We start from the raw sequence: 23034 nt of genomic DNA on the forward strand, positions 1-23034 counted from the left end.
GAATCGAACTTATATGATCTTTGGAGTGGAAGTCCTTAAAGTCATAACGACACTCGTGATAGGTTATATTATCATAATTTCTCACAAGTGAATTAACTGAGATATATGAAATTTGAAAAACATAATTTGGTAAAACAATTTCAGACCAAAAATATATGAAACGCAGAAAGATCTGAATATTGTTATCATATATAATATTATTATATTATTATTATATCTTGGATATTGTATTATTACACCAGTTTTCTTGTGACAATAATTTCCGAACAGCAGACCAAAAAACAAATATACAAGCACAAAAAAACAGAGACCGATGTATTGATAATTTGAGAAAATAACAAGAAATGGGACGGTGGAAGCAATGCAACCTGTAGACTGTGGAGCTGCTCCTAGCAACTTCCGGTCAATTTTTCATTATTATTCTCCCGAATATGTCTGCGTTTGTATATAAATATATGATCCTCCTCTTCACATTTTCTTCTTCTTAAACTGCTAGCCTGTTTCCATCTAAATCTTAACATTTCATCTGACTCAACCAAATAGTATACGATGCGAGGATTAGAATTATGGTTTAACAAGTTGATCTCAGGGGAGGAATCACCAATACAATGTGACAATTATTTAGATGCTTCTGAATCCTTTTGTTTTACTACTGGTGGATTATTTTTACAACAATCACTTCCTTTTGCTTCTTTGCGGACCTCGCCTGATCATGCTTCAAGATATTTTTCGATGACTTGCAGGAGTGATGTATTCGGTTGTGGTTCTAGACGGAGAGGAATGTTCATGTCAGTCAGTTTGTCGTCTGTTAAGGCAAGTGTTGAATGTGTTGATCAGGAGCCTGGTAATATTTTACGGAAAAATGGTGACAGGAATATTTCAGAGGATGAGATGATGGCGTTTAAGATGGTTGATGAGGGCGAAAAGGTGAAGAAAGAGAAGGTGAAGTTGAGAGGCGGAGCAAGTGCATTTAACACTACTAAGCATCTCTGGGCTGGTGCTGTTTCTGCTATGGTTTCAAGGTTTGGTTTTCGTTTTTATACTATGTACATAACGTCGCGTGTTTGTGCATAACTATGTTAATCAGGTCTTGTGGATTTAACTGATTTAGATATTGATCGTGTACAAGATTGTTAGGTTTTATTTTTTGACATTGTTGTATCAGGACTTTTGTAGCTCCACTTGAAAGACTAAAGCTTGAGTACATCGTTCGTGGTGAACAGAAGAACCTGATTGAGCTTATCAAGTCAATAGGAGCTTCTCAAGGCCTGAAAGGATTCTGGAAAGGAAATTTTGTCAATATTCTCCGCACTGCTCCTTTTAAGGCAATTAACTTTTACGCCTATGATACGTACAGAAATGAACTCCTCAGAATAACAGGAAATGAGGAAACAACTAATTTTGAAAGATTTGTTGCTGGTGCTGCAGCTGGAATTACAGCAACAGTACTCTGCATACCCATGGACACTGTATGTTGCATTTAGAAAGAAATGAAAATACTTTGTTGAAATGCAGTGGCCTTACATTACCTTTACCTTGTCAAAAATAAATATTTTTTTTAAATAATATAATGATCTCATGATCTCAACATTTTCAGATCAGGACAAAGATGGTGGCGCCAGGGGGAGAAGCCTTGGGTGGCGTAATTGGTGCTTTCCGCCATATGATACAGACTGAAGGATTTTTCTCTTTATACAAAGGTCTAGGACCTTCCATAATAAGCATGGCACCTTCAGGCGCTGTTTTCTACGGAGTTTATGACATTCTGAAATCAGCTTATCTGCAATCACCTGAAGGGAAGCAAAGAATTCAACATATGCAACAACCTGGGCAGGAGCTAAATGCTTTTGAACAACTGGAGTTGGGTCCCATCAGAACACTAATGTATGGAGCCATTGCTGGAGCTTGTGCAGAGGCGGCTACGTACCCGTTTGAAGTTGTTAGAAGACAGCTTCAGATGCAAGTCAGGGAAACAAAGATGAGCGCGGTAGCTACCTGTTTCAAGATAATGGACCAAGGTGGGATTCCTGCACTCTATGCAGGATTGACTCCAAGCTTATTACAAGTAAGCAGTGGATCTTTTGATTATTTTGCTGATATTAGATTAATCCTTTGCTAGTATTAAGGTTGCAACAGTTGCATAGATACCATTGTGAATCTGTAGACATCAAATCCAAGGTTTCTCAGTTTTGCAGTCAAGCCACCTAAGCCTATTTCTCTTTCCGCCTCTCTATTTACCTTCACCGTGTATAGGCTAATAGTAATCATACCAACTGCATCTGCTCATGATATCAACTGCATCTGTATTTGCTTGTCTGTTCTCGGAATTTGGAAACGCTTAGTGTCACCCCTGAACTCTTTATATTTGTCTCTATACTTCAGTGTTTATCATTGCGCAGGTCTTACCATCGGCTGCCATTAGTTACTTGGTATACGAGTTCATGAAGGTGGTTCTTAAGGTTGAGTCATAGTAAAGATGCATCCCGCTGAGCTCTCTCGATGTGAGGCTGACGAAGTTTGTCAACACACTGCTTGTTACCTTGTCTGAAGTTTGAAAATCAACTTAACAAGGTTTTAAGATATCACAATCTCTTTGCTTTCAGACTCGCAAATTTTAGCTAGAAGACTATTTAGTAGGTATATCTGTGGTGTGAATAAATCAAGCTAAGCTGACCTAATGGTGTTTCTGGATAGAACTGATGTGTTATGCAGCCAATATAACGGATTCGAGAAATTTACTCTGCCGAAAAATCTTTATACAGAAGAGGGATTCACAATATCAAACTGGAATCGCAATGCCTAACAGCGTCCTGTGTAACTAGTTGCATTTTGTTCCCTTGTTGGTCGTGCATTTGCAATTGTTTGTGATAACTTATTTAAGTATAATGATTAATGAGACTAAATCGAACAGACCAGCCGTTGGCAAGCTCATGCTGATACTCAGAATATATTGAAGGCAAAAGATGAGTTATTATGGAATCCAGCTAATTTAAATTTTGAAGAAACGGAAACTTTATATGCAAATTTCATACAACTTCCACCACATTACATAGAGATTAACTTGACTATATATTTCAACGGAACGACTTGTATCTCATTTCATTCCGGAACACTATGGGGAGATTATCAAAATCTACATATTCCAGAGAATTACAGAAAGCGTCTTTGACAAAACTTACAGAGATGTTTAAGAAAGAATGCATGAGAATGGAAGAGAAATGACCAATACAACAAACACAAATGTCTATAATTTCCCCCCTCTCAGACTCATGCAATTCTGCACTTAAAAGTCAGAAGTCATTATGTTGTGTGTTTTGAATTTGATCGACACAGACTTTAACCATACATGTCCATAAAGTCCTACAATTGGAAATACTATTTACTGCATTCCCCGAAGGTTGGTCTCCTTTCTGCTCTGGCAAGTACTTCCAGACCAAGTCTTTTTCATTTCAACACTGCTTAACATCAGCACCACATATTTATTGCCAGCCAAATTGCTGATTGCGGTTACCTGGCAGTGGATTTGAGCCTCGTCCTGCACCAGAACCTCCATACTGACCGCCTTGAGGATAGTTAGGTGGGCCAACACCATAGCCACCAGATGCCCCTGCCCGAGAACCCGATGTAGGTACCCCACCTTGTGGTCCTCTCCCTTGTGCTGGGTATGGCCCACTATTGAAACCACCACCTTGGCCCCCACGATCTGCATAATATCCTCCAGAGGGGTTCCCACCAGGAGGGTATCGGCTCGGTCCCCCAGGGCCGCGACCTTTTCCATAGTGATGATGACCAGGTCCAGCAGAAATTGGGGGCTGGGAATTGTTCATGTGATGGTTATGGCCTGACCACTGTGGAGGATGAGCTTGTCCTGATTGCATTTGGGGAGCTAAGCGAGAATGTTGCTGTGGGTGCTGCAACTTCTGCCTCTTGGCAATTTCTTCATTTGCCCGCTGCTGCTGACGTTTTTTCTTTGTCTGGAACTCATGCGAAGATTCATATTTGGGTAGACTGAGGAAAAAAAAACAAAACAGATCATTGGCTAAGAAAGGCCATGTGTGATCTTTTTTAAGTTGAAAAAAAGGCAGACTTGAGAAATTCACATGATTCTTAAAAAGTTCAACACTTCAACTTATGCGTTATATCACCTCTTGGGATCGCAAGGCAAAGGGTCAGTCCAGAAATATTCAGCATCAAGTGCATCTTTAGCAGATATTCTCTACACAAGTTGAGGTGAGATGATGAGAAAAGAATATAGAAGAATAATTTCATAGCTGAGGAATAACTATATCAGATTTCACATAAATGTTGCAGAGAATAAGTATTGTGGCCTATGATGCTCAGACTCTTTTAGAAGGATCCGACACGGACACATATCAGGGTGTCAGACCTTTCAAACTACAAAATTAAAGACTCGGGGACACGTTTTATAAGGATCCGACACTTGGATTTGGACACTGCAATTATTATTTTAATTAATATGATTGTTCTTATAAATAAATACCTATCATTCTATTATACTGCATAACAAACAATTGCACAAATTAAGGCAAGAGTTGCTTCTTTTCTCCTTTTACATCCATTTCACCTCTGTTTCTTCATATATTTTCTTATTCCTATCTTCCTCTTAGAGATAGGTCACTAAAATTAAAGATAGGTTGTCTAAGATGGAGAGTCTGGTTTCTGGATGATGTTCGGATCCGGATCCCAGTGTCAGTGTCAGTGTCGTGTCCTGTGGACACGGGTACGGCTGGGTTTTCCGGAGAGTCCGAGCATCACAGATTGTGGCATCAGTGGATAACCGTCTTCTATGTCAATCCCTGACTACACTTGCAGTGCAGCTATCAAATAACTTAAAACATCTTTAGAATTACAATTCTTCAGTGACAGGCATATCCAAGGTTACAAGTGAAAACCAAGGTGACACAGCAGATTACATAATCATGTGCCACATTGCAGTTTGCAATGACCTTAAAATTTAACTGCCGATAACAACCTCCCAACTTCAATTTCCCAATAGACAGCAAAAAACACATTGGAATAATGATTCACTAGCACATAAACAGTAACTGCAGCAATACCATCCAAACCTAAGGACATACAGAACCAGACCATCCACTATAGAAATTAGGAAAAACCGAAGCACTCCAAAAAAAGCTAAGAAAGGTTGAAAACCTGACTAAATAATCACTTCATATGCACGCATTTAAGCAACTTCTTGTGACTGTAACTTGAAGCCTACATTATATGGATCATATTAGTTCCACCCTAATAAATTAGTGGTTTGGACAAGCTAAAACCTAAGAGCCATTAATCATTTGTCAATATCAGGGATCCCAAGATAGACATTCACCAAAACCCTCAAGTTCTCAATACAAAGAAAATTTATATAAGCAAATTAGAGTATTAGCAACTTATATGTAGAGAAGAAAAGAAGCAAGGAAGATTTCAGGTGATCAATTACAACACTTGGGCTTGTGTTCACTGCAAACTATGTAGCCTTACATAATTAGATAACTACACAAGTAAATCTCTCTCAAGATTCCAGGTCAACAATTATAATAGTTTGGCTTGTGTTCACTGATATCTATGTAGCCTCACATAATTATATAACTACACAAGTAGATCTCTCTTGTTTACTGCGGACTTCAGTTTCACAGTTAAGGAGATAAATAAAGGTACACATCCAAGGAGTTGACATTTGAGCTTAGTCTAAGACTCATAACTTATTATAAGTTATACTTACAACATATATAAAGATCATGTTCTACCAAACAAAAGCTATACCTGGGCTGGATCCAAAGTAAGCATTTTCTCCAGCAAATCAAGAGCATGACGGTCAAAACTGTAAGAAACATAAAATATTATAGCAATTGAAAATCACCTGTGCTATAAGATGAATTACATTTGTAACTTTATTCACTTACTGCCTAAAAATCTCCCGGACCCGCCTTTTCATAGGCCTGGTTGGCTTGAACTTGTTATACCAGGGAGTCTTAGACACTCCAGGCCAGTTATTCTCATCAGGAGTTCCACAGAGCTCAAATATCTTGTTCAATTGTTCAGGCTACAATAATTCCATAAAATACATACATATCAACTTTATGCAGTACATAACATATAAGGTAAGAAGTGCATATTCATCTTTCATATGTAAAAAAGTAGTAAACTGGTAATAAAAGTATTACCCCAACTGATGACTAGAAATTTAGGCACAGATTGAGATGCATTTTTTAGAGAGCTAAAATGGCACTATTAGGATAAAATATTCAAGTTAGATGCACTTAAGAGGCAACAGTGTGAACACGCTCCCAATAAATTAGACATTGTAAGAGCATAATGAAAATTTCATAAAGGATTGGTGCAAGAACATATGCTGAAAATCCCTTCAGGTGATGGACCTTAATGAATGATGTTCTTGCAACATTACATCTCTCAGGAAAAAAAAATCTTAATAACCAAGAAGATCTGGCAGCTATGCCACATATCAGCCAATACTTTATTTATTCAACAACAAAAAAAAAACAGTATAAAGATTAGTCATCAGAATCAATTGCAATCAGAGTTTCAAGGTATTTTTGTTTTTTAAAGTGCTAGCAAGCTTCAGCAGTTTCAGAAATCACAGCAAAGATGTGTTATCCTCCAGAATGATGGTCTGACTGAGGTTGAAAATAGAAAGCCTGATGATTCAATAAGGTGACCCGTAGGAATTAACCCGTCCACAAAGTTTATGAGTAGGTTTTCACATTTTGCATAATTAATTCAATTAATCTTCCCATTAACACGAATCAAGTTAAGATCTATACTAGTTACTGGCCCACGCCGCCCAGGTATATTGATCTAGTTCCTATTTGATTAATTACATTCTCTCGGCTATACAGCTTTCACTATGTCAACTTGTCAAGCATAAACCTTATTTAGACTAAATGCTGTCAGATTCACAAATTTCACCAATTATCTGTTTAGTTTAACTAGTTCTATGGTAAAATTTTGAAGAGTGGTATTGCATTAAATATTAGAGGCCAAATATGGTAGAATTTTGAAGAATGGTAACAATCAAATGAAATTTGGACGGAGTGAAGAGAAATGTAAGCCAAATATTTGCAAATTATCATCAGCTGGAAAAAAAATATGAATTTATAACAAGCAAACCTCAGCTTTCCCAGGTAAAACTGGTTTCCCTTGCAGAAGCTCAGCAAATATACAACCAACTGACCACATGTCTACAGCTGGGCCATACTTGGTAGCACCAAGAAGCAACTCAGGAGGTCTGTTTACACAAAGCAGGCTAATTTAGGTGCTGAAACTGATAATAGACATTAAAAGTAAGCATAAATATCAACCAACATAAATTATCCAATATCATATTAAAATATTTACCTATACCACAAAGTGATTACACGATTTGTGAGATTTCCATTGTGATCATTAGAAAATGACCGAGCAAGGCCAAAATCTGCTAGCTTAAGATTTCCCTCGTTATCGATGAGAAGGTTCGAACCTGGAAAAGCAGGTTTTTAGACGGGAAAAGCCTTCAGCAAACTAAAAAAATATTAAAAATACATCATCTATAAATTACCTTTGATATCCCTATGAAGCACTTGATTGACATGACAGTAATGAAGTCCTGTCAGTAGTTGCTTCATATAGCACTGTGAACAGATACTATCAGCAAACTGTAACATTACAGATGATCAGTATAATATCCTCTGTAATATCTATTTTGTATTACCTTGATCTGGGGGATTGTAAACCTTAGCCCAGGACGATCAGCAAGCCCTGTTAGGTCATGGTCCATGTATTCAAAAACCATGTATATGTTTCCCTTGTACTTATTGTCACCATCTGCATTTCAAGGGTATTAAAACAAGCATTAAACACTCACATTCGCATTTGTCACAATAGAATTGAATAATACTAGACAAATAAAGAATCCAACAAATTACTCATTTTAGATCATTAACATGGAAAAATGGTACAACAGTACGCTAGTGAGAGAAAATTCATATGTGTGTGAGTGTGTGCAGATGTCATACAAATTATTATTACCTGGCTTTGCTTGTTCATCCGCCTCAGGACCTGATAAGAATCCCATATAATGTTTTATAAATCAGATCAAATAAAAAACTATCAAGCTGACATCTAAATGTGCTAACATGTATAGTAGGTACCTGTAGATGTCACTATCTCTTTCAATCTTATGACATTTTCATGCTGCAGCTTCTTCAAGATCTTAATTTCACGGATTGCAGTGATAGGAAACTACAGAATACGAGTACTAGTGTAAGATATAAAGTTCATACAACTACAAGCATATAAACTGCAAACAAATAACTTTCGAAAAATAATATGAGTAATCAAGATACTGATTAAAATATACCCCTTCCTTCTCATTGTCCATGCGGATTTTCTTCAGAGCAACAATCTCTCCTGTTTTATTATCTCTGGCCATGTACACTTGTCTGCGAAAGAGTGTAAAAAGACCAATCACAAAAACATAATACGAATTTTCCTTTTTGAAACACTGTAATTAATTACAAATTGCTCATGTTTGAGAGGCATTTTTTTATATGCTACTTCGTATTTTAACTTCAATGATAAGTGCTTAGAGCTGCGATCACAGTATGACACATGTTAGTAGTTAGTACATTGATAGAATTCCATGCTGCAAGACCAAAACACACGAATATGTGATTTTCCCTAAAAGAACTCAAGGTACAAGTCAGCTTTCATGCCTTAATAGTAAGCCGGGTCATTGTAAAATCACAGAACAAGGATTGCATAGCTAAAAGTTTAACGAATACCGAGCATATGTTCTGCTGGTATACAATTATTATCACACAAGAAAATATATAGAGCAACAAGCCTCGTGATCGTAACGATTTGAAAATGGCATAAAAATAAGCACCATGGACCTACATTAATCAATAAAAGAAAAATTCCGGATATAAAGTGATTGTACGGCACAGTACAGCATAACCGTCAAATGTACAACTACTAAATTACTCCATTAACTTCCGCTGACGTTTTCCGTAAGACAACGTATATATACAACATATAAACAATTAGGCAACGACAATTGTAAGCATTAACAACATTACAAAAAAGAACTGTCCCAGACAACTTGAAAGAATCCATCAGCCGGTCTCAAGAGTAATTCAATTCTGTCTTCCAGTAGATAGCATAACACAAACTACCAAGACACACAAAACTCCCAAAAAATCAAAACTTTGATATAAAATTACAAAATTGAACCATAACTAACTAATTCTGCTATCAACAAACATACATCACCAACACTGAGAAGATTATAAAAATTAAAATACAAACCCTAGTTTAAACAATCAAACATAAGATATATCACAAAATTAAAAAAGATAGAGAAAAAAAGGAGAGATACCCATAAGTGCCCTCGCCAATCTGTTCTAATTTCTGAAAGCAATCGATGTTTCGCGAACCCCATGTCGCCGGTTCCTCCAAATTGAGCTGCCCATATCCCGCTGCTGCACCCATCGAATTATATATCGCTCTAATCTGATGCGATGTAGAATTCTTCAGATATCAGATGATAAAAGTGATAATTAAATATCAACAAGAAACATGGGCAACAAAGACGATGATGATGGTGATGGGATGACTACTGTTGCGTCTGCGAATATGAATGTGTGTATAAGCAGGCCGCAGAATAGGCGTTTTGTTTTTGGTTCGGTGTGATATTGGGCTTATACAGCCACTAATGGGTTGGGTTTGAAGTTTCAGTCCATTCGTAAATGGGTCGCGGAATAGAGACCAGTTAGACGATAATCAGGGCTGTTAATCCACCCGCTCGCTGTCCAGTCTAACACAAATATATGATCTATGTGTTTTGAACAGTGTTCTAGAAATCGCTAGGCGTCCCAGGGCGGTCGGGGTACCTTCTAGCGATTAATCGGTAAAACGGGGATTAATCGGAAAGATTAATCGGAGCATTAATCGGACATATATTATTTTTAAATTATTATAATTAAATGTATTTAATAATTTTATCTACTTTTCACTACTAGTAGAGTGAAACCGGTAAACAATATAATATTATATATAAAATAAATACTTAATACATGTAATACAAAATCGTTGATTAAATAAATATATACCAATCAGTCTCTTATAAATAATGTAAGAAATATTAAATAAAAATATTAGTCATTTTACTTTTTTTATAAGATATTAAGTTAAGTACAAGTGAATACTTAATTTCTTATAATATAATTATAATTTAAGATTTTATTTATTAAAAATATTATTTTTTTTGTTATTGGCCGCCTGGACCGCCTAGGCGGGATTTGGACCGCCTAGGCGGGATGTTGACCGCCTAGGACCGATTTTTGTAAAAAAACATCTAATTCACCGCCTAGGACCGAATCGGGGCGTTTCGGGGCCGCCTAGCGCCTAGGCACCGCCTAGGCGGCCGCCTAGACCGATTTTTAGAACACTGGTTTTGAAACGATCCACCTGAAAAAAATTAAATTTTTTGAATACAATATAGGGCGGGTTTGTTTGGCGGAAGTCACCTCTGCTCTGAGCCAGAAGCATTTTGAGAAACTGAGAAGGTTAACTTCTCTCCCAGATCTTCTTTGTATTAATTTATTTATTTTTCATTTATACTTCACTTTTTCAATTTAAATAAAAAGTCAATTCTTTTAAATTATCTCAAACGGTCCCTTGATCTTGAACATGAGTATCACTTTTCATAATTATCTTAAAATACCCGAATATGATCTATGTTCATGTTGGATTCGAACTCATATATACTCATTATATTTTTAACCAATTACATTTGTAAATAAACAATCATTTATTTTATAAAATTTTAATAACTTTTTTAAATTTAAATTATCATAAAATATAGTTTACTCATCGTGATTATACATATTATTTTCGTACATATTTAATAAATTATATATCATATAATTATAAGTTATAGTTATTGTATATTTTTATAGTATTATCTTTATTTAGAATAAATAATGATTATTCGAATAACTAAAATAATAATATTTAATATTAGTGGATCATATTCGGTGGTCATAACCACCTGATTAAAAATTTAAAAATAATATTTAATCAATATATTTATGAAGATGTTTTGTTATATATGGATAAATAAAACTAAAATAACAAGAAAATAAAATTTAAAAAAATTTACATTATGAGGATGTGTATTATGATTACCCATTCTGAGAATATGTATTCCTCTTTTCTGAGAAATGAAAAAGGAATCTACATACAAAAAAAATAATAACAATCTACATATGATGATGTATGTTTTGGAATACATAATTTAAGAACGTATATCATAATAATATTTTTGATTACTTAAAAAAGAATATTCTTATGAAAATAAAAAGAAAAAAAATACTTTTGTCCTTTCGCCCTTAATCAACCTGACGCTTTATTTTCTTTCGAACTTTAACTTGAATTTTCTACTTTCCCTTGTTATGAGTAAACTAATTGAAGGGCGGGGCTACACCACAATCTGGTCAGCAGTTCAATATTGACTCTAAAAACAAATGAAACGTTTATAATGTTCTTACCTGATATCAGATATTGCAGCGAAGCTACTCAGGTTTTGATAAAGTAAGATTTTAACATGCATATCTAAATTCTGGTATTTTAAATAGATTGATTACAAATTATTATGTTTTTGCATCTCTTATTTCAAACTTGCTATATTTTCAGAAACAAAACAAGGAAACATGTCTTTTGCTTTATCATCACTTGTTGATAATAAGTTTAACATTATTAGCAATCGCTATATTGAGGAGAATAAGCTTGTAAATTTGATGATATTAGCAATCGCTATATTGAATATTATCGTCTACAAGCTCCGTGAATTTCATGAAGCCAAGTATAATGATAAAGACAAGAAGGTGGTTTTGCTGCCACCAGGGCAGATATGTCGTCGCTTCTCACTCAATGAGATTTTATGTGCAACACACAACTTTGATGATAAGTATCTGATCGGCCAGGGAGGCTCCGCGAAAGTCTACAAAGGATTGGTTGATGATGGAGCAACTAGTGTTGCTGTCAAGAGATTGAGCTTCATTTCCAAACAAGCTGGAGGAGGTTCAGTGTTCTTGTCAGAAATTGAGATGCTTTCCAAGTTTAGGCACAGTCACTTGGTCAGCCTTATAGGCTATTGTGATGAATTGGATGAAATGATCCTTGTATTTGAGTATGTTCCTAGTGGTACACTATCTGATCACCTGCATCGAAGTTTTGAGAAAGGTTATGAGTCCCTGTCATGGATTCAGCGGTTGAGGATTTGTATTGGAGTTGCGCAGGGGTTGAACTACCTTCACACTGGAACGAGCACTCATCAAAGAGTGATACACCGTGATGTGAAGAGTACTAATATTTTGTTGGATGATAACTTGGAAGCTAAGATTGCAGATTTTGGGATTTCCAAGATTGTGGAAGCAAATCAGGGATACACTTATGTGAGTACAGTTGTCAGGGGCACCTTCGGGTATATGGATCCAGCATATTTTTTGACTGGCAGATTGACACGGAAATCAGATGTGTATGCTTTTGGAATTGTTCTGTTTGAGGTATTGTCTGGAAGAAGAGCAGTGGATTTTAGCCTGGATGATGAGCAATTAGGTTTAGCTGGATGGGCAGAGCATTGTGTCAAAGAAGGAAGGATAAATGAGATAATTGATTCTGATCCAAAGATGCAGATATCACAAAGTTCTTTATTGGCTTTTGTAAAAATTGCATGCCAATGCCTCAATAGAAAGCCTAGTTGCAGACCAACAATGGCTGAAATTGTGGTAGTTCTTGAGTTTGCATTGTCATTGCAGAAAAATTCAGATTCTACACTAGTTGAGGGGGCAGTTATTGCAAGTGATAGTGGACAATATTCTACAGCAATGGAAGTAGTACATGGTAAGGATCAAAATAAGCCATTTCAGATTAATCATACAAGGACAACACTCTCAAGGAAGGTCTGCCAGATTCTCTCAACCTCGATCCGGGCATTATCTGGTTAGTTATTCGCACATGTGCATATACCTTAAAATATTGTGTGGCGTTATTGCTTTTTTAGGACATTAAAAAAAAATCATATTGGTCTGTCAGAATTTTATCGCTTCAAAGGACTATTGTTAGTAAGTGTACAACATGAGAATTGGGATTCTATTTCATGAACAATTCATATTTTCATCCTCTTTAGTGCCTTTACAATTGCCAAGCATTGCAGCCCTGAAATGTCTTAATGCATCAGCATTTCTTCAAGTTTAAAGTTTTAGTCTTTATTTTTTTCCCTTCACTAGCAAATTGTTCATGAGATTGACCCCTCATTTCTGAATTGGTCTCAGAGTTCCACTTGACCCTGTTCTTTACTATATTTGTCCAGTTTTTTTTTTTAAACCTTAGCTTCTGCTAAAGTTCCTCTCCACTTTTTTCAGTCAATAGTCATGCTAAGAATTTATTCTACAACGGAAACAAAAACAGCAGGGTAGATAGCAGAGTGAGCCTGAATAAAATTGGCATAGTTCCAGAGGCAAGGGGCCTATTGGCAAGTGCAAATTTAAAGATGTTTAGCTTAGCTGAACTGGAAAGTGCAACAAGAGGCTTTAGTCCAGACTTTTTATTTTGGGGAAATAGTTATGGAAGGAATTTCATGGGTTGGCTTGATGAAGACACGCTGGCTCCCTCAAGAATTGGCATTGGGATGTCAGTTGGTATCAAGTGTATGAATCCATTTGGAAGATTCAGAACTATGCAGGTATTTTCTGTTAAATTTTTATGCTAATTAGTACAAATCCAGATATTCTTAACCGAAGTGTATCAAGAATGACTTTGATGACAAATTTTGGTAACATAAAATTTTCTAATACGTCCATTTGACACTTAATTAGGTACTGATGAATGTTACTATTTCTACGCCAATCTAACTTTGTTTCTTAGTGCAACATTCATTTAGTTATCAAAAATAAAGAGTAGTTGATGTTGTTGAGATTTTTGGTTTTTGGAATTTTGTGGTTGAAGGCAGAGGTGGATCTAGTTGGAAAATTTTATCATCCGAATGTTATAAAGCCTTTGGGCTTTTGTTTCAAAGGCCAGGAGCTCCTGCTTGTTTATGAAAATGCGCCAAAGGGAAACGCAGCAAGATACACGTACAAAGGTGAGCACTGTGCTTTTGCACGTTGAGTTTCAGCTGTTGATCGATTATATAAACTCGTATTCAATATCTAGAAACGTTTCGATTCCAGTGAAGTTTCAAAATTTGATTTTACTACCTAATCTGTACATATACAAGTATGTTAATGCAGATGAAGGGAAATCACTTTCCTGGGTTGTTTGGCTCAAAATATTAACAGGAGCAGCGAGATATCTGGATTTTCTACATTCCTCAGACGATCATATCATCTTTTGCGACTTTGCGCTCTCTAGTATATTCCTGGACTGGGTACATTTAAATTTGTAATTAAGTACTATAACTAAATTTAAAGCAGGCCTCACAGATGGCCAGCTTAAGCTCTTTACTGATTTGCTCTTCTTCGTAAAATTTATCATAATAATAGGATTTCAGTCCAAAGATTGGTTTTGGTGGAAACGCAAGATTTGGCCCTGAGGATGGCGATACACTTGTGACAGGCATTCCTAATATAAATGCACTACGTTGTTCAGGATCAGAAGCCTATTTATCTCCAGAATACAGAGAAGCTGGTTTGTTATTTTATTTTATTTTTGTTGACTGATAATAGTATTTGGTTAGTTCTAATGTTCATATTCTGACAAACAGGCCACCTGAGCTCGAAGACCGATGTTTATGCTTTTGGCGTGGTGCTACTGGAAATTCTGACAGGAATGCGGGTGGTTGACGCTGACAGGAGGAATAAGAATAATAATTTGGTGGACAAGGTCAGACCTATTCTAGCATGCGAAAGAAAGTTTAAGACGGTTGTGAACCTAAAGCTGCTAGAGAAAGAGAATTGTCCACAGATTGTACACTCAATTTTATCAAATGTTCCTGCACTTGCATTAAAATGTCTTGATCTTGACCCTAAAAAACGACCCTCAATGAGACAAGTAGTGGAGACCTTGGAAGAGCTTAGTAACATTATAAAGTAATTGATACACTTTAGAATGCATCTTCTCCTTACAAATTTTGTTAGGTTTGTTTAAGGAAGTGAGTTAAGTTGTTAGGTAAAAGTGAAAAGATATCTGGAAGAACAGTGTTTTCACCATATTCTGGTTTGAGTGTCTGTGAATTTGTTCACCTGTAAATTTGAATAAAGGTTATTTCTACTCTACACTACTAAACTTAATAAAAGCATCTATCACTCTTTAAATGTTCGCCATAAGTACAAATCTATGTTTCTGGTGTGGTGTGCTGATCAGAAAGTAATATATAATTTGCAATGCAATCCCTTCTCATTCCTCAACTGAAAACACAACACAGTCACACAGCACATTTCGAGGGGTTTCCTCTTTCCAACAGAGATCCTCAAGGCAAGAAAGAGTGTTCTTATTTTGTTGCTCTAATTTTCTGTTCCAAAGTATTTACATAATCTGGTAGATGTAAACATAACCGTGGAGTGTAGTATTTACGTATTCTATCTGTCAGCTTCAATACTTGGATTTTTATACAAAAACTCCAACTATTGATTTATTAGAGCTCTGCAAGTGTCTATTATCGTGCGTGTTGATAACTCCAAATCTCGTCTAGGGTTCCAATGCACTGTTCCGGGAAGCTTCAGGCAAGACCTAACCTGCAAAACAACGCTACACGGGGGGTGACATCCCGTGAGGCGCCTCCGGCGTGATAATCAGTGATTTGGATGTGCTTGACAAGTAAGGGAAATCAGAGAGTTTTCACTCTAAATATATGGCGATAGATGCTTTTGAGAGAGTTTTGGGGAGAAATTTGCACTTACCTTCCACTTTGGCTGGGGAGTGCTTTATATAGGCCCTTGGCCGCCACTGTTGCTACAGTGGCGGGAATGGGCCTGTAGGCACCCCCCAGCATGGGTGGCTGTTTTGGTGCAGCTACTGTCCTTTTTTCTGTCCTTTTGGGATTTGTGCATGCTTATTATCCTGTTTGCCTTGTACTTGGTAATGATGAGGCCTGACTTTGGGGACCTTCAAGTCCTGTAGCGGGGGCGGGTACTGTTGGCGGTTACTGTAGCGTGGTACCTTATCATTGCCCCCCTACTCCTTCCATCTGCTTTAGCGGGTGGGGGGAGTAAGTAAAATCTTTTCCGCGTAGGGTGCATTTCCGGGTTGTATTTGGGCGAGCATGTCGTTATGAGCATCTGGGTTGAGGTGACGGGTTATTGGCGCTATTTGTCCGGGTTGTTTTTGCTGGGCCATAGATTTCAAAATTTTCAAAAAGGTGCGAAGCCTTTTGCCGCCTGGTCTTGTCGTTCCGTATAGGGAATGTACGGTTTTTCCACGTGGCGTGCTGTGAGTGGGTGATGGCGTAACTGCATGCAAGGTTAATTTGACTGATGGTATTTTGTGCGGATATTTGTGCCAATTAACTACTGGCACAGATACATGTATTAGGCTTTTGACTGGGGTGATGGATGTGTATTTTTTGGCGCTTCAACTGCCTAGGGAAGTAACGGCTGAAGCTCAAAGGGCTGGGTAGTGCTGCCTATATAAAGGGAGTTTTCGTCCGGTGAAAAGTGCTCAGCTCATCGTTTATCTTTGTAAAAGCTTGTTTCTGCAAACTTGGTTAGTGTTCGATTCTAGGCTTTTCCGGCGTAGTGATCCTTTGTCTTTTGTGTTGTTCGTTTGATCGGAACTTTTAACCAGTCGCCTCTTCTTGGTTTGTCTTGTGCAGGTGATATGTCTTCCGACAGTTCTGCGGCTAGTTCGAGTTTGTATTATGGCCGGTCGATCGAGTGGCGCCGGCGGCAGGATCTGATCAACCGGATTCGCCGGTTGCCGGCCGAGCTTATCACGGTGAGAATTGCGGAGGCGTTGGAGGACGAGGAGCAGTCCTATGAGTCTGCGCTGGAGATTGTTTACCACGAGCTTTTGCTTCCGGGTCGTGCCCGGGACGCGGAGGAGGTGGACGGACGTTTGATGGTGCCGATTGACAACCCGCCGGTCCCTCCGGGTGTCACGGTGCGGGAGCGGTTGCGGGACGCGGAGGCGGAGAGGGAAGGCCTGCTTACCAGGCTGGAAGCTGTAGATGAGCGGATAGCGGAGCTGAGGGCTCAGCTTCCTTAGGTAGTTTCGATGCGGGAATAGCCCGTGTCTGATTGTAATTTTATTCCTGTCCTAATGCAAAGCTGTTTATTGGATTCGCCTATCGCCTTGTTTTGTCTTTGTTGTGTTTTGCCCCTGCGATAAGGTTTTAAAGCGAACAAAATACAGAGTGAAAAATGAGGTTGGTAGCCCCCAAATAGCGGGCACGGCCAATAGTGAAGGAATTAAAAATTTGAGTAAAAATGAAAATGTGCCCCCCAAGTATTGGACGCGGCCAATAATGAGGGAAGATAAAAATTTGAATAAAAATGAAAATGTGCCCCCCAAGTATTGGACGCGGCCAATAATGAGGGAAGTTGTAAAAATTTGAATAAAAATGAAAATGTGCCCCCCAAGTATTGGACGCGGCCAATAATGAGGGAAGTTGTAAAAATTGGAATAAAAATGAAAATGTGCCCCCCAAGTATTGGACGCGGCCAATAATGAGGGAAGTTGTAAAAATTTGAATAAAAATGAAAATGTGCCCCCCAAGTATTGGACGCGGCCAATAATGAGGGAAGTTGTAAAAATTTGAATGAAAATGAAAATGTGCCCCCCAAGTATTGGACGCGGCCAATAATGAGGGAAGTTGTAAAAATTTGAATGAAAATGAAAATGTGCCCCCCAAGTATTGGACGCGGCCAATAATGAGGGAAGTTGTAAAAATTTGAATGAAAATGAAAATGTGCCCCCCAAGTATTGGACGCGGCCAATAATGAGGGAAGTTGTAAAAATTTGAATAAAAATGAAAATGTGCCCCCCAAGTATTGGACGCGGCCAATAATGAGGGAAGTTGTAAAAATTTGAATGAAAATGAAAATGTGCCCCCCAAGTATTGGACGCGGCCAATAATGAGGGAAGTTGTAAAAATTTGAATAAAAATGAAAATGTGCCCCCCAAGTATTGGACGCGGCCAATAATGAGGGAAGTTGTGGCGGGAAGATTAGGGGGCGGTGGCGGTTCGGTTGTGGGTGTTGAAGTTGTGCGGAATTGTAGCTTGTGGTTGTCCGTGTGCATTAAATGCACTGCACAGACATTCACTGAGGAGACTGTTGACCGCTTGGTTTCCAGGTGCGCTTGAGTTATATGTGACCTAGGAAACGCCTGTGGGAAGTTTGAACGCTTTGGGAACACCATTTGCTTTTATTACGGGGCTATGGCTGTGGCTATATAAAGGCTAGAGAAGTTCATTTGTGCACTTCATCTGTGCGTTTATCTTCTTTCTTCTCTTCTAATCGTCGAATCGTTCTTTTTCCTGGGAAAGTACTGTAAAAAATGTCTGATAACTCGTCGGCATCTGTGAGCAACGGGAGTGATGTGTCCAGTGGGAGCTATAGGACGCAGATGCGTTGGATGAGGAGAGTTGAACTTCTTACTCTGTTCAATGATTTGCCGACCGACCCCTTTGCTAGGAGGTTGGCTGATATGCTGGAGGATGGCCTTCCCTATGATGATCTCCTTGAGGAGGTGTATGAGAGGATGTTGGTCCCGGGACGCGGACGGGCGGCGGTGCAGATCAATGGGCGGTGGTATGTGCCCATTGATAGGCCGGAACCCGCGCCGGAGGCTACGGTGGCGGAGAGGTTGACCGCGGCCCGGGAAGAGAGGGACGAGCTGCAGGAGCGGTTAGAGGATGTTCAAGCCCGCATTGCGGACTTGGAGGCTCAGCTGTAGAATAGGGCTTTCTTGTCGCGGACTGAGTCCGCTTTGGTTTGTAATGAAAAAGAACCTTGATATATATATGTGAAGTGTTTTACTTTCCCGCTGGCTTTTTGCTTGCTTGTATTTATGTTTTTTGTCTTCGACCAATTTATGACTGGTAATAAATTGAGTAATAAATGGGGAATAAAATTGAATGCGAGAATGTTGTGGGTGAGATTTGATAAGTAGAATGGCGTATATGTATTTGTGTACATGGGTAATCGAAGAGGCACCGGTTTTCGAAGTTGGGGGTTTTTTGGGGATGAAGTACGGTTTATGCGGCTTTTGAGGAGGGGTGGGTGTGGTGGTGCAGTTTTTTAGCCAATCGTGCACGTGCACGTGGCCATGCAGTTAATGCATCTCTTGGTAACTGTGGGGGTATATATGTATGTCTTAAAACCCAGTTCTGAGTATATTTGTCTGAAGCTTTAGTTTTTCCGAAGTGCTCTGCTTTTTTCATCTGTAAGTTGCGAGAGGTCGTCCGGAGGAGTAAAGTGCCACCGTTCTCTTTGTCTTTTCCGTTAACAGGTAAGCATCGCCGGCGATCCTTTAAGTTTATGCTTGTCTTTGCTCGTGATGTTGCTGCTTAGTCATATTTTGCTGATGCTGTTAGACTTTGCTTTGTTCATCGCGTTTGTTGCCGCTCTTACTGTATTTTGCGTATTTGGTTGCTCGCCGGCGTTTATACGTCTTGTAATCGTGTTGTTGCGCCGTAGTGTGGGTAGATCGGTGTTTTAGGGCTTGTCGTTTCAGTTTTTTTGAAATGTCTGAATGTCTGTGTTTTCGTCTTTGATTTGTGGTGGTAGTATTGAAGCGTTTGTTGTCGTGGCTGCCGTCTTTACGGTGGCGTTTGTGGTCTGAGGGCGGTGCAGCGACCTCGAGATTGTCGTCTCGGGTTGTGCACCATTAGGGTTAGGTTGGAGTTTTAAGGTTTGTAATATGCGGCGGTTGCACGTGTTTGTACTGTAGGTGTTTTTTATCTGTCTGTATGCCGCTATTGTTGACGGGATGGAGACAATGTATGTAACGGGCTGTGCTCTGTGTGGCCTTCTTGCAGGTAATTGATGACTGCTGTGGCTGAAGAGGTGCGTCTGGAAGCTATTCATCCGGGTTCTGAAGAAGAAATGGCTGCTATGCCCGGGGAGGATTGTTTTGATCCCGTGACGAGGGAGGCAAGGCCGCTGATCAGTTTGTCTGGGCGATGGCGGGATTTTCCGCGGTTTACCATTCCACTCCCGCCGAAGGACCTGCATTACAGGTTCTTTGAGGATCAGAGTAGTTTCTACCGGACTTTCAAGATACGCTCAGTGGAGATAAACAATGCCAAAGTGGAGCAAGAGCTGGCAGGCTGTGATCATCTCCAGAGGAGGAGTACGTTCAATGCTGCGGAGTATGGGCCATATATGGCGAAGTTGTTTAGGTTTGGGAGTGACTATAGCTGGAGGCCTGCCCGTGAGGAGGAGAGGCTACATCATCGTGGTGCTGGCGGGTCTATATGCGTGACCCTCGAACAACTGAAGGCGGGTCTAAGGTTCCCGATGCACCGCTTCATGTGGGATCTTGTCTGCGTGCATTTGAAGTGCTCCATCTCGCAGATCACGCCGAACGCGATCCGGGCTATTAACTGGTTTATAGCGAGTTGCACCGCTTTGGCGAAGCAGCCTACCTTTAAGGCATTCTTTCACCTATTTAACATCAAGACGAGCACGGCCAAGCCGTTTGTGGAGTTGCCTTTTGCCAATAGGAGCAGCGTGATTGGCAGAAAGCTTGTGGACTATATGCCCTTTGATTTTCCGAATAGCATGACGGACTGGCAGTATGAGTTTTTGGTGGTGGAGGGTGGCGAGCTGGCGTGGATGCCTAATATGGCTCGGAAAGTGGAGAAGAGCTATCGCGCGCCGCGGGATCAATTGTCCGAGGTTGACGTGGAGATACTGGTTGGCATTACAAAGGCGTTGGGGAGCACCTGGACCAAGAGTGCATTCTTTGAGAACGGGAGGCTGCAACTATACCTGCGTGAGTGTTTACTTTACCAAGTATTGGGTGAGTTTGTTTTGTGTTTGGTGGGTTTTTGGCTTTATAGTGTTGTGATATGTTGCTTGATTTTGCAGTTCTGGACCCGCGATTGACGGAGTTGCCGCCCCTGGAGGGCATGACTGCTGAAGAAGAGGTAAAATTGCTCACGGGGCTGCTGAACCGAAATCCCCCTAGGTATAGGGGTGCTGCCCGGGTTGAAGGTGAGGGGCGGTCGCAGGCGAGGCGACGCACGCCGGCTCAAAGCCGAGCGGGACGCGCGGCTGCCCGGGCGACACGGGGGGCGGTGGTGCAACCTGCGGGAACGGCCATTGGTGCCTCTACTTCGGGGACGGCGTCCCGAGGCCGCGTGCCGCTTTTGAGGGATGAACCGGAGCCCGTGTCTGATCAGGAAGAAAATGTGCCGAGTGAGGAGGTGGAAACCCAAGATGTGTTTGGGGATGCGGAGGATGATGAGGAGGTTGTTGAAAAGAGCCCGGAGATCCATGAGATTGCGGACAGCGAAGAGAGAGAAGGTGGCGGGCATTCCACCGCGGGCGAGTTTGACGATGGTCTGGGCGGTGAGGGTGAAACCGAGGTCAGCACACAGGCTGGCGGGAAAGCTGTGGAGGCGGGATCATCCCGTGCAGTTGAAGAAAAAGAGAGTGTTGAGGCTGGCGGGACGCCAACTGTATTGATGCTGGAGAACCCGACGACAGAGGGACAGACCCCCGAGGTTCCCAGACGGAGGAAACGGGTTCGTAGTGCTGGCAGTGGTCGAAAGTTGACCTTGAGTGCCCAGATTGGGCGCCGTGTGAAGCGCCGCGGCAATGTGGATTTGATGGCGGGTGTCAGTGTTGGGGATGCGTCCGGGACCGAAGATGAGGTGGGCCCTGTGGATGCCCGCCGTGTGGGGCGAGGTAACTTGTTTGGAGCCGGGCCACCAGGGCAGGTTGGCCTCACTGAGGATGATTTTGAAAAGTTGGACGGGTTGGGATGGAAGAAGCTGTTGCGTCGTTCCGAGCTCCATCACAGGAAGGTATGTGTTTGTGCAGTTGCTTTTGTACTTAGCGTTTAATTTTGTGTATGTGGGTTGTGATATGTTTTCTGATGGTTGTTGCAGGCTCGAGGGTATGACTTGGCGTTAAGCACCCGGGGAGAGATGTTCCGCCAGGACAACATTGCCCTGCGGAAGCAGGTTGCTGATCTTGAAGGTCAAAAGAAAACCTTGGTGGAGAACTTTCATGCAGTCGAGGATCAAAAGAAAGAGCTCGCCCGAGAGATGGAGACTCTCAAGGCTGACTGGCAGGTGCTTTCGGATCGAAGGGGCCTTGTGGACAAGGAGTTGGAGACTCAAAGGCTGTTTTGGGAGGGGAAGGAGGCGGCCTCGGAGCGGACCTTCACCGAACTTCGTAAGCGTGCCGAAGAAGCTGAAGCTATGGTTGCGTCGCGACCCACTGAGGAGATGGCCATCCGGAAATATCAGGCCAGTGTTGAATATCGGGCTGCCTTGGCCAAAGCTTTTGAGGAGGGAGTCTCTTCTGTGAAAGAAAGTGCAGAGTATTTGAGCTTAGTGTCGGGCGCGGGTGGTTCTTCTTCCGGTGTTGACGCTTTGGAAAAGCGGGTAGCAGACCTGGCATCCTCCTTGAAGAAGGCAAAGTCTAAGGCACACAAGAGGAAGAAGAAGAACAAGAAGCTTGCCGACCGGGTGAAAGAGCTTGAGAGCGCGGGTGGTAGCTCTGGAGGTAGTGCTGGGACAAAGAGTCCAAAAGCTTTGGAAACCGTGGAGGAGAATCCCGCGGCGGAGGAAACAGAGGTGTCCCGCTCCGCGGCTGAGGAAAGGGGGGATCCGGACACGGTCATGGCTGACGCAGAGAAGCAACCTGGAACCGAAGTTGCCACCCCGGAGGGAGATGAAGAGCTTGTTGATGACTCAACCGAGACCCCCACCATTTAACTCCTTTGTCTCTAAACTGTTGCTTTTTAAGTGTCGTTTGAACTTGGCTGGTTGGATTATTTGAACTTATTCTTTTGGGACTGTAATTTGCCGTACAATGGCGGGCGACTTGTGTGTGGATT

At 40.6% G+C, this 23034-nt stretch overlaps 3 protein-coding genes across 5 annotated transcripts; 2 read left to right on the plus strand and 1 right to left on the minus strand.

The window, feature by feature from the left end:
- The first annotated feature begins 343 nt into the window (after positions 1-343).
- On the plus strand, positions 344-2582 carry LOC108218810 (probable mitochondrial adenine nucleotide transporter BTL3). Its single transcript, XM_017391928.2, has 4 exons — positions 344-1022; positions 1166-1469; positions 1598-2065; positions 2400-2582. Exons 1-4 carry the CDS (start codon positions 550-552, stop codon positions 2469-2471), a joined length of 1317 nt encoding a protein of 438 aa, XP_017247417.1. The 5' UTR covers positions 344-549; the 3' UTR covers positions 2472-2582.
- A 539-nt stretch (positions 2583-3121) lies between these two features.
- Positions 3122-9688, minus strand: LOC108218808 (cyclin-dependent kinase C-1). The gene is made up of 12 exons (XM_017391927.2): positions 9398-9688; positions 8378-8459; positions 8169-8259; positions 8047-8076; positions 7730-7842; positions 7577-7649; positions 7378-7498; positions 7150-7267; positions 5925-6064; positions 5785-5842; positions 4146-4216; positions 3122-4008 (listed from the first exon to the last, which is right to left on the minus strand). Exons 1-12 carry the CDS (start codon positions 9508-9510, stop codon positions 3480-3482), a joined length of 1539 nt encoding a protein of 512 aa, XP_017247416.1. The 5' UTR covers positions 9511-9688; the 3' UTR covers positions 3122-3479.
- A 1817-nt stretch (positions 9689-11505) lies between these two features.
- LOC108216082 (receptor like protein kinase S.2) lies at positions 11506-15298 on the plus strand. Of its 3 annotated transcripts, XM_017388757.2 has the most exons (7): positions 11506-11613; positions 11716-13023; positions 13446-13765; positions 14029-14164; positions 14313-14449; positions 14565-14709; positions 14786-15298. In XM_017388757.2, the coding sequence occupies exons 2-7, from the start codon at positions 11733-11735 to the stop codon at positions 15112-15114; spliced, it is 2358 nt and encodes a 785-aa protein (XP_017244246.1). In that variant the 5' UTR covers positions 11506-11613; positions 11716-11732; the 3' UTR covers positions 15115-15298. The 3 variants fall into 3 exon arrangements, 2 of the variants coding, with proteins under 2 accessions (XP_017244246.1, XP_017244245.1); XR_010291367.1 differs by having other exon boundaries at positions 11541-13023; positions 14313-14432; positions 14786-14926; XM_017388756.2 differs by having other exon boundaries at positions 11549-13023.
- Positions 15299-23034: the final 7736 nt, after the last annotated feature.

Source organism: Daucus carota, chromosome 4 (genome assembly GCF_001625215.2).
Source record: "Daucus carota subsp. sativus chromosome 4, DH1 v3.0, whole genome shotgun sequence".
In the NCBI taxonomy this organism is placed as follows: domain Eukaryota; kingdom Viridiplantae; phylum Streptophyta; class Magnoliopsida; order Apiales; family Apiaceae; genus Daucus; species Daucus carota.